This window comes from Musca autumnalis, unplaced genomic scaffold, assembly GCF_047663935.1.
Source record: "Musca autumnalis isolate F117 unplaced genomic scaffold, ASM4766393v1 scaffold_5, whole genome shotgun sequence".
Taxonomy (NCBI): Eukaryota; Metazoa; Arthropoda; class Insecta; order Diptera; family Muscidae; genus Musca; species Musca autumnalis.
The window spans coordinates 112,096,556-112,113,569 of NW_027412088.1; the positions used below are offsets into that span (position 1 = coordinate 112,096,556).

The 17,014-nt window shown below is 33.7% G+C and overlaps 1 protein-coding gene across 7 annotated transcripts in view; it reads right to left on the reverse strand.

Moving 5' to 3' along the window:
- Positions 1-244: 244 nt before the first annotated feature.
- The window catches only part of Tsp42Ef (Tetraspanin 42Ef), a 75,525-nt gene continuing 58,755 nt past the window's right edge, over positions 245-17,014 (reverse strand). For all 7 annotated transcript variants that reach the window (XM_073988170.1, XM_073988172.1, XM_073988171.1 and 4 more), the window contains 4 exons: positions 7,631-7,804; positions 1,305-1,466; positions 1,044-1,241; positions 245-865 (listed from right to left, as the gene is read on the reverse strand). In XM_073988170.1, coding sequence (XP_073844271.1) covers positions 794-865; positions 1,044-1,241; positions 1,305-1,466; positions 7,631-7,804 — 606 coding nt within the window. In that variant the 3' untranslated portion in view covers positions 245-793. The remainder of the gene's footprint in view (positions 866-1,043; positions 1,242-1,304; positions 1,467-7,630; positions 7,805-17,014) is intronic.

A 17,014-nucleotide genomic window follows, 5' to 3' on the forward strand; every position in this document is an offset into this window, starting at 1 on the left:
TTTTTGAGCATGTTCTAACATATTTATAGAAATAAATATGAATGAACAAGTGTCTTTGAAATATCTCTTACAACTTTATTTAATTTCTAATTTCAAATTATCCGTCTTATCACTGCTGAGTCGGCACTGTCTTTTGTATTCTTTTTTTAAGAAAAATTCTTATGATTCATATCAAATAACTCACTTGAATCCATCAATGTTGGACGTTATCAGTATCTTTCAGTAGTAGTAAAATAAACATACATTTAAAAATATAAAAATTATGTTTATTCATGTGGCTTTTAGAAGGCATGTACAATTTTACAAAACGATTAAAGCTAAAGGCAAAATTCAATTCACAAAAAAATAAATATAATTTTAGTATTTAGCTGCTCGAACATTATGTATTATACATAAGTATGTATGTGTTTGTATAGATAATTACGATCAATGCTTCGTAATACCAATTCAGAGTGTATATATTAAAACAGATTATAAATTTGATTTGACGATAATAAATCACTAACTTTACATGCATCCACAAGCATTTGTGCATGTTTCTAAATAATGTGTGTTTTTTATAAGGCAACAATAAATAAATAGGAATAAAGTCGTCGTATATTGTTGATACTATTCACTGGGCTCTTGCTTAAAATTTACCTAGCAGATTGCATGATATTCGTAAATGTTTGAGCTTCGCTACAGAGTTAATAGTGAATAATGTTCGATTCGTATCAAATAAAGTTGCAAATTCTTATAAAATATATGTATATATAATAAATTAGGGAATCCAAAGGAGAACTGTGACACCCTTTTAGTAGTAAGTCCTCCGACGTTCGTTCCGAATACTGACACACAGGCAGCAGGCAATAAATGACAGAATTAGCTGAAATAGAAGAAGAAATCAACAGTTAAACTCAGTGTTATTTATGAAATTTGATATGTGAAACTAGAGTTGTGAAAATGCTTTACCAGGAGTATGAAGACATTTATGTGACACTTAAAAACAAATGTCTTTTAAACAGTAAAAAACTGTTCTTGTGAATGTCAAATCTTTAACCTACCTCCAATCCAATTAGAACGCATGAAAGTATATTGAAAACTTGCAACAATTCCAACCAATAATCTTCGAATTTAATACGGCAACCACTTTCAATAAGATTTTCAGGTAGTGTTGAATCGTGATCTTTGAAACAAGTTGATGGCGGTAAACGACCAGCTACAACATAATCCTGTGGGCTAGCTCGGCCACAGCAATTAAACTGCAGAAAAGAGTTAAAAAAGCATTAATAAGATTCGAAAACGACTAAATACCAATATCTTACCCAGTTTTCATAAATTGACATAGCACCGGCGCTCTTTAATTCTTCATCCCATGTGGCATCCAATGAATTTGCCAGATTTGAGCCAATCGATTCTCGGCCCGCAATCATGAAGAAAGCCACAACAGCTTGACCCAGTATAACCAGCACCATTAATACAACAAACTGCAATTAAATATCAAAATAAGTACAATATATTTAAAGTTCAACATTAGATACTCATATGTACATTAAGGCTATAAAAAATACTTTATTAAAGCGCAGATCATTTTTCAATACACCTCTTAAGTCATAACATTTCAACTTGAAAGTACTCCTAATTTTTCAATGCACCAATTAGGTCAGTCATCATAACAGCTCAACTCGAAAGAGAATTAATTCATAATACCACGCAAGTGGTGGTAATTTAATTTTTAAAAAACATGGTACCTAGCCCACAGGACCAAAACGGTTCCAAATACAACACATTTTGCCCTAGTAACGAGAATACATTTTTAGGTCGATTCGTGAAAAGAAGTTCACGCGCCGAAAGTAATTGATCAATATACCCTACACCACACTGTGGTAAGAGGTATAATGTATTTGCGCATTTGTATGTAACATGCAAAAGGCAGCGATATAGACCCATAGTTCCTTTTCGGGATGTTTAAGCATGTCCGACTTTCCATGTATTTTTGTGATCAAAGTACAGGTCGAATTAATTGTCCGATTCAACAGAAAATTAGGGAGTATCATTTTTTAGCCATAGGAAGAACGTTATAGTCCCGAAATGGGACTAAAGAAAATGTTGTAGAGGATTTTCACTGCTACAACATTTTCTCTAGTTCCATTATGATAGTACTTGCGGTTTTCCTGCAAAATCGTGAAAACCTAAAAACCCCTAAAAATGTGAACTTTAACCGCGATTTATTTGAAAATCCTTCCGACGATTTTTTTTTGGTTTTTTGATTTTTCTCATCTATGAACATTGTAGTTTCAGAATCCGCAAAAACTTATCAGGTGTAAGCACCTTTCATTTAAAGCTAGTTAAGGCGCACCGTGTTAAGTAAGATAAGTTTTGAACTCTTGTGAAGGAGGCAGGGAGCATATAGACCATCTTGGAACTTGATGTACGTTTGAGAGAAATATTATTTTGTCAGGGAGGTACCCGAAGTTGTTTTTCGATATGGACCTTCTTGGAACTTGATGCACGCTTTTAAAACTATCCGAGATGTGCTGTAAACTGCACTGGTGCGAAAAAAATTTGTGTGGAAGGTACCCCAATGAGTGGACCGATATATTACATATTCTAACCAGTGGCGGAATTCTGTTGCTAAGTTTTGTTGTTTACCGACAAAAATCGATAAAATTTGAAGGCAAAATTATGAATGAAATGTACTAACAAAAGTTGAAAAAAAAATTTTGCTATCGGCAGGACTTAGCTCCAACTTTATATTATCAAAATTAATTTTTAGTTTTACCGATTTTTGTCAAAAATATGTTAGAGAATCCTACAACTGAAGTATGTATGTCTGGAGGACCAAATCAGTGTATCCTTTCACGAGTTTTGTCCGCACGATTTTAGCTAAAAATATGAGGGAGGTACCGAATGGAGTGGATCACTATGGCCCATCTTCAAACTTAATCTTAGTTTGGATCAAACTCTTTTGAGGACCAAATCGGTTGATCCACAAGATGATATTTTTCAGCTTCGACATTTTCTGTACGGTAGGGCTCTCATTGACAACTAATCGATATTGTCGCGTTTTCATGGTACCTTTTGCATTTACCCTGTTTTTCTGAGCTGAAAAATGTCATCTTGTTGTACTTTTATTGCGGTTCTTGAAATAAAGGACGAAAAGGACATGGATTGAAGAGAGTTAGAACGTCGAAATGTTCTACAAAAAAATCCTCATTAGATTTGACTGAAGAACATGTCATATCAAAAATAAGCCAAAACAACAGCGAACAAAGATATAATGCTAATTTCTGAAGGCTTATAGGGTCTACAGTGAAAAATTCATCACGCCATAACTCAAAAGTTCGACTCTCGGCGGACCTGCCCTTTGGGGTTTGGTATATACTCATCAAGGGCTTTCACCCCCAAAAGGAATTTTCCACTGCCCAAAATTTCGGTTCAAAGTGTTATATGAATTTCCGTGAATTAAAAAATTTGATTTCGTAAATTTAAATTTTAACTAAGCAGTTACTTTATTTGATTCAGTTTACAATAGCAACAACTGCTGTATAGAATTTTCTACAATCAAACTTTTCGCGCAGTCTTAATTTCTTCTGTTTATTTTGTTGTAATCTTTCCCATATTTATTTTGATTGTTCAGTTTTAGCCTAATTATTCTTTTACTTTCAAGGTGGTGGCCTCAATATCCCACCAAAATGGCTGAAATTTGACATTTAATCTTCGTTGGGGGCATACCACTTGCCACCAGACATTTGTTGGTATAGGTCCACGTCTTCATACAGCCCCCATAGAACACTACCTCCCGATTTGCTGTATTTTGAAGTTTGTGGCCTCAATATCCCACCGAAATAACTGAAATTTGATATTAAATCTTCATTAAATGAGGGTACACAACGTTACAACACGTCCAAAACAACTGTCATTGTAAAAATCAGACAATATGGGTCCACGTTTTGGTTAGCCCACCGCATTTAAGAATTTTCTTTTAGTCAGATATTTCTACCGAATTGGTTGTTTATTTGGAATTTTGAATTCCCAGAACATAGAAAACTAAGTCGAATAAAACTATCCGACACAAACATTTTTTACCCCCTATTTTTTCCATTTGACCAAAAACCGATCCTATTTTCAAAAATTTGTAGGATTCGTTTTTTAGCTACAACAACATAAATGGGCTTTTAGAGAATTTTCGTAAAAATGGACCTATGGCCACATACTATGGAAACAATGATCACCCGGTTTAACATTAACCAATCGACATAAAATTTCATATATAAAGTTATTGGGTCAAATGGAAAAAATTAGGGGGTAGGAGTTCCAATCAAAAAAAATTTTTTGGGTCAGTCTAATATACCGGTATTAGTCTAACCCCGATGAACCGATAATACATAATTAGATGTATTTCGATGTTGTTTTTTTTTTTTTTTTGTAAAGTTTTCGAACCGATATTGCTGCAATTTAATATTGTATGTTTTCAGAGGATACAAAAACTCAATTCGGAAAATTGTAAATATTGGTCTATGTTTTGGAAACGACAACAATGACGCCACATGCGACCTTTATTAAAAGGTTTTGCTACATTTTCCTTTGGAACTGGATGTAACTAGGTATTTTAGAATCTCAATGGATAAGAAAACTCCACGAAAACATTATCAATATAAAGTCACTTAAAGTATTCTGTTCCTCCAAGGAATATGCCTTAGCGTGGAGGAAAAGCTTAGTTCTTTCATAAACTAAATTAAAACTAATTGTTTCCATTTCCTTCAATACAGTTCGAGGTGGAGGGTGTATAAAGTTCGGCCGGCCAAACTTAACGCCGCACAGTGGTTCAGGAAATGATTTTCCTGGCCAAAACTCCATTTTGTGTTGTCACCGATTGTTAATTTATTTATGGGATTCGATAGTAAACATATTGAAACTAAAGAAACAAAACCCTTAGGTCAAAGTAATGGAGGGTGTAGGCGTGGTGTGCTCCTAAATACGAAAATTTTTTGCAATTTTGGAAAATACATCATTTTTGCAAATTTCTGTAGAAAGAAATTGATATTTCTCGGAAACTATAACAGATATTGTATTAGTTTTTTTGTTATGTAGGTAGGATTGTTGCCTTTAAGAATCGTTTTAATAAATGACCATAGCGTTCACACGAAGTGAACTATTTTATTTTTCCTCAAGTACTAAATTTTAGTGAAATTCCAACTTTAGTGGACTAGAACTTTTAGGAACAGCATGGAACAGAGTTTCGTTTTCGCAGATGAGGTCCAATATGGACTCAATCGGTCCATTCCTTCGGGTACCTCCCACACAAAATTTCGGAAAAGTTCATTTTAGGACCAGCTCTCGAATCGCTTTGATATTTGTTGTAGTACCTTGTATTCACTGTACAAGTTTCATCAGGGGCAAGTCCATACGTCCAGACGAAATAGCCTGAAAGTTGTAAAAAACCCCTATGACACCGTGTGTAGTTGTTGGAGGACAATATAACTCTCGAACGGATCTGCCGATTCGGTCCAACGGTCGAAGATAAGCCATATCGGTCCACTCCTTCAGGTACCTCCCCCACAAAAGTTAAAAATGGTCGGAAAAATTGTGCGCACGATAAATCTTGAAGGTAGTGACCGATATGATCCTTACTTTACACATCCTGAAATTTCTACCAGACATAGATGAGGCTCCAATATGAACTCAATCGGTCCAATCCTTCGGGTACCTCCCACACAAAATTTCGGAAAAGTTCCGTTTAGGACCAGCTCTAGAATCATTTGATTTTTGTTGAAGCAATTTGCATTCACTGACCCCCTTTACGATGGTACAATTTTTTTCAGGAGCAAGTAAATACTTCCTGAGAAAATAGCTCGAAGGTTGTAAAAGTGAAATGACTAGTGAACGCGATATCACTAGCACCATGTGTAGTAGCTGGAGCGCACTATAGCACTCGAACTGGTCAACCAATTTGATCGGAAATTTGGCCTTCAACAAATTTTGTCCACAACTTCAAGTATTTCCCCCCAAAATTTAAAAAAAATGCACTAAAATACACGATACACTTTTTTGAACGGGGTAACCAATTTGATCCAAACTTTGGATATTCTAATATTTTGTCCAAATTTAGTTTAACTTCCAAAAATGACCCATATTAGTCCTTTCATTAAGGTACCTTCCTTACCTGGTGATATTATGTGCTTCCTGTCATACTGATCGAAATGTTATACGATGAAATTACTAGTGGGTTCGGTACCTATCGAAAAGATATGACTCCCAAAATTAGATCCACTTTCATGTCGGCCCTTTCCTTAAAGTACCTCCTACACTTTTGAACTTTAATCACAATCGACATTTTTGTCTGCAAGTTCAAATGTTCGAAAAGGGCCTCATTCTGAAAAGACCCTAAATACATTCGATCTGTCCGTAGATGAAAGTTTCAATTCACATAGGCTGAGGGTATATCTCTGTCGGCAAAGCCGTTTTCCCATATGAATTATAGCTTTTTTACACAAATGAACATTTTTTTTGACATAAACAAGTTTTCATATCAGTTATATGAGTTTTATGAAAACCCAAGGAGTTTATTTTTTAACAAATGTTATTTTTTTTAATTGCACATTTTTTTTATTTTTTATGTTTTATGGTTGGTATGGTATTTATTGGTGTTTTACCGTTTTTAATAGATTGGAGCATATGGAAAACTCAAAAACACTCATATTTTGATGAAAAATATGAAAAAACTCAAAACTGTAACTTTGACCTTGAATTCCTCCGCATCTGCTAAACCCACATTTATTGCTTATAGAGCATCGGAAGGCTAATGGTGTTATCTGTTAAACAAAAAATAATTATGAGAATATCTCTATCCGTTCAAAAGTTACAGAGTTTTGACCAGGAAAAACGATTCTGAACCACTGTGGGCCGTTCCTTCTTGTTCGTATTGTATATTTATTATAACTATTGCCATCTATGTATAACAATTTCTGCATGATCAATAGAAAATATTCTACACTTTCTTTTTTTTATTTTTATTTGAAAATTTTGCATATTAGGCGAAGGTCATTTTTTTTAATTTTTTTTTAATTAATTTCTCTTATTTTCTTTACTTTTCCTAAAAAACTAAAGAAAAACACTACCAATTTTTATCATAGTCAGGTTGAAAAAAAAATAATATTTTTGCTTACAATTACCAATTGTTCGAATATGGTTTTTGCCTCGTCTAGCACTACCACGCTGTTTAGTATGATTTGATGTAATGCCTTCTACATCAAATCATACTAAACATCAAATTTGGTCACAATAAGTATTGCTGTGAATTGCCTGTTTACAATTTGTATGTGATTTTATTTACAATAATGCATTTTGACAACTAGTTTTTGATATAACACCTCTTTACTGCGCCATGAGCAGCACTATATAGCCTCGAGCAATAAATTAAACGTTTTTGGGTAAAATCTGCAATTAATAACAATTTTAATAATTGTTTAGAGGAGTAAAACTTCTCTTCAAGTGGTGTCGGTCGGACGCGGCTATAACAAAATTATCCTATTTATAGTAAAAGACATTATGAGAATCTACATGAATTATTATTGAAAAAGATCTATCTGTTGTGGTGAGAGAAGAGAATTCATTTGTTGTTGTGGTTAAATGGCTATTTTTTACTTACCGTTACCGTACAGCAGACATTGTCACGCATAGCGCCAACATTTAAAAATATGAAGACCACAAATGTGGCTACGCCAATGGCTATATAGCCATAGGCACCCATTGTGCCAACCTCATTTGTTTCATTATTACAGATGACATAAGCACCAAAGCCGATTAGAACAGATGCTAATAGCTGAAAGAAAAAATACAAAAAGTAATAAAAGTTAGTAAAACACATTTCAATGAATTGCAAAAAAGAAAAATAATAAATAAATATAATGGGTAATGGGTATGCCCAACGGAGGCTATGCAAATAATTTTGTTTGGGCAGATTGGTCCGAATTGAAAGCAACATATCGGGGTTGGATTCACAGGCTAAAACAACATCAAAAATGCTCAACGGTGACAAAACCCATTAAAATAGATACAAAAGACCAAAAGGGACTGGGCATATTTTTGGCTTCTGATTAAACTGCAATCGAAACATATGACATATGCAAAATGCATAAATTTTTTGCATTTATGTATTTTACATATTTTCTTATGCAACAAATATTTCAATAATAGGTACAAAACTGTTTGTATATACAATTTTTCTGTTTGAAATTCTTTTCAGACAAGTCAATAAAATAGTGAAATATATAACCACAGCCTCAACCTTCAAAATACCGAAAATCGGGAGGTATCGTTCTATGGGGGCTATATGAAGGCCTGAACCTAAACCGACAAATTTTAGGTGGAAAGTTGTTTACCCCCAAGGAAGACTTAGTTCCAAATTTCAGCCATTTCGGAGGGATATTGAGGCCACAACCTTCAAAATATCAAAAATCCGGAGGTACCGTTCAAAATACCAAAATCGAGAGGTATCGTTGTATGGGGGCTATATGAAGACCTGAACCGAAACCGAAAAATTTTGGTGGAAAGTTGTTTACCCCCAAGGAAGACTTAGTACCAAATGTCAGCCATTTCGGAGGGATATTGAGGCCACAACCTTCAAAATACCAAAAATCCGGAGGTACGGACGTGGACCTATACCGACAAATTTCAGGTGGAAAGTTTTATACCCCCAAGGAAGACTTATTACCAAATTTCACTCATTTCGGATGAATATTGAACCCACAACCTTCTAAATACCAGAAATCCGGAGGTACCGTTCTATGGGGGTATATGAAGACGTGGACCTATACAGGCAAATTTCAGATGGAAAGTTGACTTAATACCAAATTTCAGCCATTTCAGTCATTTCGGTGGGATATTGAGGCTACAACTTTCAAAATACCTAAAATCGAGAGGTACCGTTCTATGGGGCTATATGAAGACGTGGAGCTATACTGACAAATTTCAGGTGGAAAGTTGTATACTCCCAACGAAGACTTTATACAAAATGTCAGCCATTTAAGTGTGATGTTGAAGCCACAACCTTCAAAATATCGGAAATCGGGAGGTACCGTTCTATGGGGCTATATGAAGACGTAGACCCATGCGGACAAATTTCAGGTGTAAAGTTTCATACCCCTAACGAAGACTTAATACCACATTTCAGCCATTTCGGTGGGATTTTTAGACCACAAATCCTTGTATATATTTTTGCATATGGTTTTGCATATACTCATTTTATGCAAATATGTAAAAATATGTCAAAATATGCACGATACGCAAAATATGCAAAAATTTCTGGACCTAATTCGTTTTATTTTGTGATAAAACGAGTTTCTGTCTAATCAGATTTTCTCTACGACCGTCCTAACCATATATGCATTTGCATAGGATTCCGCTGTCTAAACATCATTTAATTTCAAATAAAACTTGAAACGTGTTCGGGATTCTAATTCGCTATATATTTAAAAAAAAAATTAAAAAATGGAGTGACGTTTATTTTAACGCACACAGTATTCACACACATTAACACAGTCCAACATTCCAACTATAGTTCGGAATGTTGATCACCATATATGGATATATGTATGTAGATTAGGGCTATAACCAAAAAAATACCACCACATAGCCGTGTAGAGCATGGAAAACTATTATGAAATACGGTGTTAATTTTTCTCTATCGCGAAAAAAGTTTCCGCACCAAATGCATGGAAGTTCAGAAATGCATTTTTTAATTTTATCTGTTATAATAACATATTTGCTTTTCATTAAAATTTTTATTTTTTCGTAATCTAATTTAAAATCATTATCAAAGCGTTCTGGACCAATTTGATCTCAAATCGCGCCATTTCGGAGCATATTAAGAATTTTTGACACTATTGCAATTTTTGGTTTTTCTTTATAAACTCGTGAATTTTATGTTTATATTTTTTGTACCTATCGGACAAGAGAATTTGGGGTCATTTGCAACGAATTCGCGAAAGTTACAGGCTGTTTTTGTTGACCTTGCCTGTGAGAATTGTATTTGTTTTCTACAAAAATACAACACCAGTACCATGTGGGAAATTTTGTCCTAATAATGAAAACGCGTTTCTAAGATCGATTCGATGGAAAAACTTTCAGCACCGACCGCAATTACTAAAACCCTTTTGGTATTTTTTCTACTTATAATTTTAAATTTGCTTTGTTTGAATAAATATTTATAGACAAAAATACATTTCTCACAGGCAAAGTCATTAAAAACGGTCTGTAACTTTCGCGAATTTGTTGCAAATGACACCATATTCTCTTGTCCGATAGGTACAAAAAATATAAACATAAAATTCGCGAGTTTATAAAGAAAAACCAAAAATTGCATAAGTGTCAAATAATCCTAATATGGTCCGAAATGGCGCGATTTGAGAACAAATTGGTCCAGAACGCTTTGATAATGATTTTAAATTAGATTACAAAAAAATAAAAATTTTAATGAAAAGCAAACATGTTGTTATAACAGATAAAATTAAAAAATGCATTACTGAACTTCAATGCATTTGGTGCGGAAACTTTTTTCGCGATAGAGAAAAAATTACACCTTATTTCATAATAGTTTTTCATGATCTACACGGCTATGTGGTGGTATTTTCGATATCTGCAAAAAAGTGCAAAAAGATATATCCCTAATGTAGATATCCACAATCTTTGCTGATTCAAAATTCTCCCACGTAAGACAAACGAATTTTGCATTTTGTTATTTGTTTTCAATCGATTTTTATTATTCTTTATACAGAAACCAGATATTTATTTTGCTTCGACATAATTGTTTTACCATGCCCGTGTTATTTTTTTTTTTTGCAAATTGTATGAATATACATTAGGGCGGCCCAAAACACGACAAAGTTTTTTTTAACTCTTACCCCTAAATTTTTTCCATTTGATCCAGAAACCTTATATATGAAATTTTATGACGATCAGTTGACGTTAACCCGTGCCACCTGATCGATCTTTGTTTCCATAGTATTTTGTATGGGGCCAAAGTTTCTTTTACACGAAAATTTTTGAAAATCGGATCGGATTTTGATATCGGGCCGAAAGATTTCAAACCGCATACTATAATCAAAACATGTAAAAAAGTAGCAATCAACATTGCCGACAGGTATATACCTTCAGTCTGTGATTGTAAAAAAGCAGAAATTTTGGAAGCTTTTAGCTTAAATTTTTAAACGTTTGTGGGGCAGGTATCACCAACAGTGGATCTAAGTTTTCCACTGATAGATCTAATTAACACAGTTTACACAGAATAAAATTATAGCATTGCAACAAAGACTACTAAAAACGTTAGTGCAAGAAATGTATAAAGGTTAGGCCGGGGCGATTTGAAAACCTCAATGGGCCCTTCGCGTTTCTGATTCCTGGGGTTGAACTGAGCAAAAAAGTCTACTGGACCATATGTCTACGATGAAAATCGAGCCTCCCGATTTTGACTTTAATTTTTTTATCTACGTTTTTTTGACATCTTGGCATATAACAGCCAAACCATTGAGATTTTCGAGCCAACACAAAGACAAAAATTGTAGCCAAGACAGTAATTAAGAACTCTCTAATACATCGCAAATGCATTGGAACGCTTTTTCAGGCAGTTTTGGTCTTGAGAAGGTGCAAACTTTTCGGAAAATGTCGATAAATGGCACTGTGCTACAAAAGTTGACTAGAAAAATATTCAAGTGTTCTGATGCAAAATTATATCGTGTTGGGATCCATGGACAACGACAATGCCTTTATTTCGTTTGGGTCACTTCGTTTTATTTTTTATAACGGTAAAAGTAGTGAAAATCTGGGTTTCTTACATTTTCAAATTTAAACGGACATATCTTATTTTTTCCACAACGGATTTCTTTTGATCCTTCTTCCTTTTAAATGGGTGAATAATGTCTTTTGAATAAGCAATTATTGTTTTAAATCGGTTAACAAATGGCTAAGTTATAGTGGTTTATGTCTGAAAAACCCCACAAAAAACCTATAAAGGAATTTCTTATAATTTTCAAAATAAATATTGAACAAAATAAAAAAACATTATATTTTTGAAAATTATGAGAAATTCCTTTATAGGTTTTTTTGTGGGTTTTTTCAGACATAAACCACTATAACTTAGCCATTTGTTAACCGATTTAAAACAATAATAGCTTATTCAAAAGACATTATTCACCCATTTAAAAGGAAGAAGGATCAAAAGAAATCCGTTGTGGAAAAAATAAGATATGCCCGTTTAAATTTGAAAATGTACGAAACCCAGATTTTCACTACTTTTACCGTTATAAAAAAATAAAACGAAGTGACCCAAACGAAATAAAGGCATTGTCGTTGTCCATGGATCCCAACACGATATAATTTTGCATCAGAACACTTGAATATTTTTCTGGTCAACTTTTGTAGCACAGTGCCATTTATCGACATTTTCCGAAAAGTTTGCACCTTCTCAAGACCAAAACTGCCTGAAGGAGCGTTCCAATGCTTTTGCGATGTATTACAGAGTTTTCAATTACTGTCTTGGCTACAATGTTTGTCTTTGTGTTGGATCGAAAATCTCAATGGTTTGGCTGTTATATGCCAAAATATCCAAAAAACGTCAATAAAAAACTTAAAGTCAAAATCGGGAGGCTCGATTTTCACGGTAGATATATGGTCCAGTGGACTTTTTTGCTCAGTTCAATCCTAGGAATCAGAAAGGCGAAGGGCTCATTAAGGTTTTTTTCCTTCCACACAAATCGCCCCACCCTAATAAAGGTGTTGCCTAAATATTTTATATTTCGGGGCCCATAACTCAGGATGTATTGCCCCCCTAGCCAGTCGTGATAGATTTCTTTGAACTTTTGGCCCATTTGTCAGGAAGCATGGAGTTGCCCACAACAAAATTATGTTGTTGTAATCCGAATTACATGGACTACCTTCGATGACATCCGAAGATGGCTCGAGGTATCCGATGGTGTTGTCCGATACAGACCTTCTTGGAACCTGATGTACGTTTGAGAGAAATAATACGATGTCATAATGGTCTGTCACTTCTATCGATTATCATGACGACCAGCCATTTAGGATTTAGAGCTCAGAAAGCATGGACTTCCCTACGAAACACATTATACCACAAGGAGAACCTTCGGTTAAAATTTCAAAACGATCCTTGAACAGCCCCAAAACTGCGCTTACACGAACATCTTTAACATTTGTGAGAGAGGTACCCGAAATGGAACTTCTCAGAACTTGATATATGTTTGGAAGAAATTTTAAAATGTACAAAGTTGTGGCCAAATCATTTTACTTGGTGCCTGCAGGGTTTTTTGAGGTTTGGGTCATGCTAAAAAAAATCAAAACGACCGGAAAAATCAAAACTTGAACTCCACTTGGTGACATTATGTGTGGGAGATATCCGCATGAATAGGCCGATATTGTTCATATTCGGGTCTATGTCTGGAAGAAATATTGTATTATTATATCTATTTTTCTTCGACCGATTAGGAGAGAAGAATCATTCGACCGACCTACAGCAAACATTCCATCCTTGTTATCTGGCCGTAATACACTATTTAGTTATTATTTGTATACCCTCCCATATACCCACAATATACTAGAGGGCATATTAACCCAGATAAAGCCACTGGTCGTTTAAACGCCACAAAAAATGGTTGCAAAAATTGACGTAAAACTCTGTTTTTTTCGAATATTTTTGTGGGGTTTTTTGCATTTTGTTATAGTATTGTCTGTTATCTGTAAGTTCACGCTGATAACGCTTCATTTGACCTACGCATTTCCACGCAATTGGCAAAAAACCCAAGCTATTCAAAAAAATCGACTTTTTTGTAATTTTCGACTTTTGATGAAAAATTTATATATGCGATAAAAATTTAATCAAAAATGTTAGAATCATATAAAGTCAGGGATTTGTTAGGAATATAGTAAGAGTATTTTCTCAATAAAAAACCGAGGGATTGGCATGTAAGGATACACCTATATTACCCTCCAAAGTTTTTGGAACTTTTAAAAGAAGGCCCGATTGCAGGAAAACTATACGTTTTAGAGAAAAAAGTTATTTTTTAAAAATACTTAAAAAATATCAAAAATATAATTTTCATAAAAAATTTTAAGTTTTCTAGCAAAAAAAAAATTCTCGGCGCTAAGTGGGTTAAGTTTGTCATTCCCTTTGTAACAACTTGAAATAATTATTTTAGATTCCACAAAGTAAATATGCATATATATTCTTGATCAGCCGACAATTCCACATCGATTTAGCCATGCCCGTTGGTACGTCTCCGTATTGAAGTAGATAAAATTGTGGTCAAATGTATTGTAGGTCCGTACGATTTTTGGTACTGAAAATATGCAATATAGGTTCACGTTTTGGTATAGCCCCCATATAAAGAGTCGCGTTGACGCGTCCAGGTTTTTTTATAGTCCTCATATAACCCCCATATAAAGCGACGCGTCACCTTATATATTTTGAAGGTATTAGTACCATACCATTTTATCGAATTGGTTGAACTTTGGAATTTTGTGTTTCCAGAGGTAAGAAAACATTTTCCCAAAAAATATAATTCCACCTTTTGGTATAGCCTACATATGTAGGTATGTATAACGGTACCACCCGATTTCCGGTATTTACATATTTTATTTATATTTTTGGTCCTAAATTGATTGATTTATGGTTCTCAGGGAGTTACAAACTTCCCCAGCAAAAATTGTGGACTTAAGACCACGTTTTGATATAGCTTCCATAGAACGGTATCTCTCGATTTTCGATATTTGAAGATTTAGGTTCAGGAGCTATAACAATTTCTGCACAGAATTGTCGCTATAGCTCCACGTTTTAATAAAGCCCCACACTGTAGAATGCTATCGTCCGATTTGCGGCTGAAATCTGGTTCTCATATATAGTGTATGAACTATACGCCTTTGTAAACTTTTGTGAGACTGGATAGAGGTTCTTCATCTAAAAATTTTATTTGAAAAACACCTCGATGCATGGTATCAATTGGAGTGGTACAGAAGATCGAGGCACCATCCTCAGTTTGTTCTCAAAGCCATCTAAGTAACGCTTACCACTTAGTACATGCCAAACATATTGCTTAAATATTTAGGATATTCTGAATGTATTCTCGTAACCTAAGTTTTGACAGTTCAGCTTCGAAGGTTTTGAAAATTTCGTATTTCATAATAATAGACTCAATATTGTTCTAAATTAAAATCTATGTGTAGGTCTGGTTAAATTTACATATGCAATTTTCTGCTCTATTAATAGCATTGCAATGTTTTCCCTGAACATATGGTAAGTTTATTTCAAATCTAAATGTTTATTTAATAAATATAATTTTAAAAATAACCGCATAAACATATCACACTAAACAAATATCAATACTGTTTTTGTATAAACAAAATAACAAAAATATTTTATTCAAATAAATTATTGCCTCCTGTTGATTTTTTCACGGTATTTTTGCAGTAGCAGTATGAACTATACGCAGTATGAAAACACGCCTTGATATTTGGTATCAGTTGGAGTAGCATAGAGGCATCATCTTCAGTTCGTCTTCAAAGGCACTTAGAAGCACCTCTACTGCAACAGCAGGGTAAATATTGACGAAAAGGTACGAGTATGTGTATTTTCGAAAGTACATGCCATACCTTTTTTAAAACAATATTTGGCATATTCTGAATATATTGGCGAAATCTTTCTCGTAACCTAAGTTTCGGCAGTTTAGCTTCGAAAGTTTTAAAAATTTAGTATTTCATAATAATACACTCTATATTGTTCTAAATTAAAATCTATGTGTAGGTTTGGTTAAATTTATACATGCAATTTTCTGCTCTATTAATAACATTGCAATGTTTTCCCTGAACATATGGTGAGTTTATTTTAAGTCTAAATGTTTATTTAATAAATATAAATTTAAAAATAGTCACATAAACATATCACACTAAACAAATATCAATACTTTTTTTGTATAAACAAAATAACAAAAATATTTTATTTAAATAAGTTATTGCCTCCTGTTGATTTTTCACGGTATTTTTGATTTTTTTATTTTTTTTATTTTGTTTATTTTATTTTCAAAATGAGTCATAGTCAAACAATTGAAGGCGATAAAATTGCAAAGATATCACAAAGTTTAATTGAAACAAATCGAGTATTTCCATTTGCCTGTCCTTACATGGAATCCATTTAAATTCTTATGTGTATACGAGTACACATATTCTGTTCATTGAATCAATTAAATCCGTCCAAAGATCATCACGACCAACCAATGTAGTACTTGTGGTGTACATTGCCGCCATGTGGGAGGTTTAAGGTCAATTTACAACACTACACTGCAATACTCAGATAATGCAACTTGTAAATTGTGCAACATTTCTATTTTCTCACTAATTCTTGTTATGGTTTTATTGAGAAATTCGACAAAATAAATACCCACGAAACATTTAATTATTTCCGACAGTGATTTTGTATGTATTGGGAACAAAAAATATTCGTATAGGTAAGTGTAATTTAAGTGTAAACACATTGTGCCCCCTACAATTGCTGCCGATCATTACTAATGACTAAACTAAAGCATGAACATTTTGAAATGTGCATTTCATTTCGTTTATACACCTAAATCAATATCAGATAAATTATGCTTGGAATTCCTTGAAACTGTTTTCAAAATGCCTTTATAACCGCAAACACTTCCTTGTTAATAAAATGACGAATGATTGAAAAGTTTGTCGTTACTAACTAAAATATCACATTTTCGAATTCCAGAGGTGAATAAGCAGAAAGAAGAACCGGAATAACAATTATTGAAACAACAATTATTTATCTTATCACAATGACGTTCTATGATTACTCACTCGCACGAGTAAGTTCAGCTAGATTCTTATGTTTATTTTAACTTGGTTTTACAGTTAAAAGTGAAGGCATTTCCACAGAAACGTATAAGTTAAAAATATATGTATGTATCTCAAACACATTCCCTAAGGGAGACTAATCACACACTTATCACTAAGTGCAACCTAATTC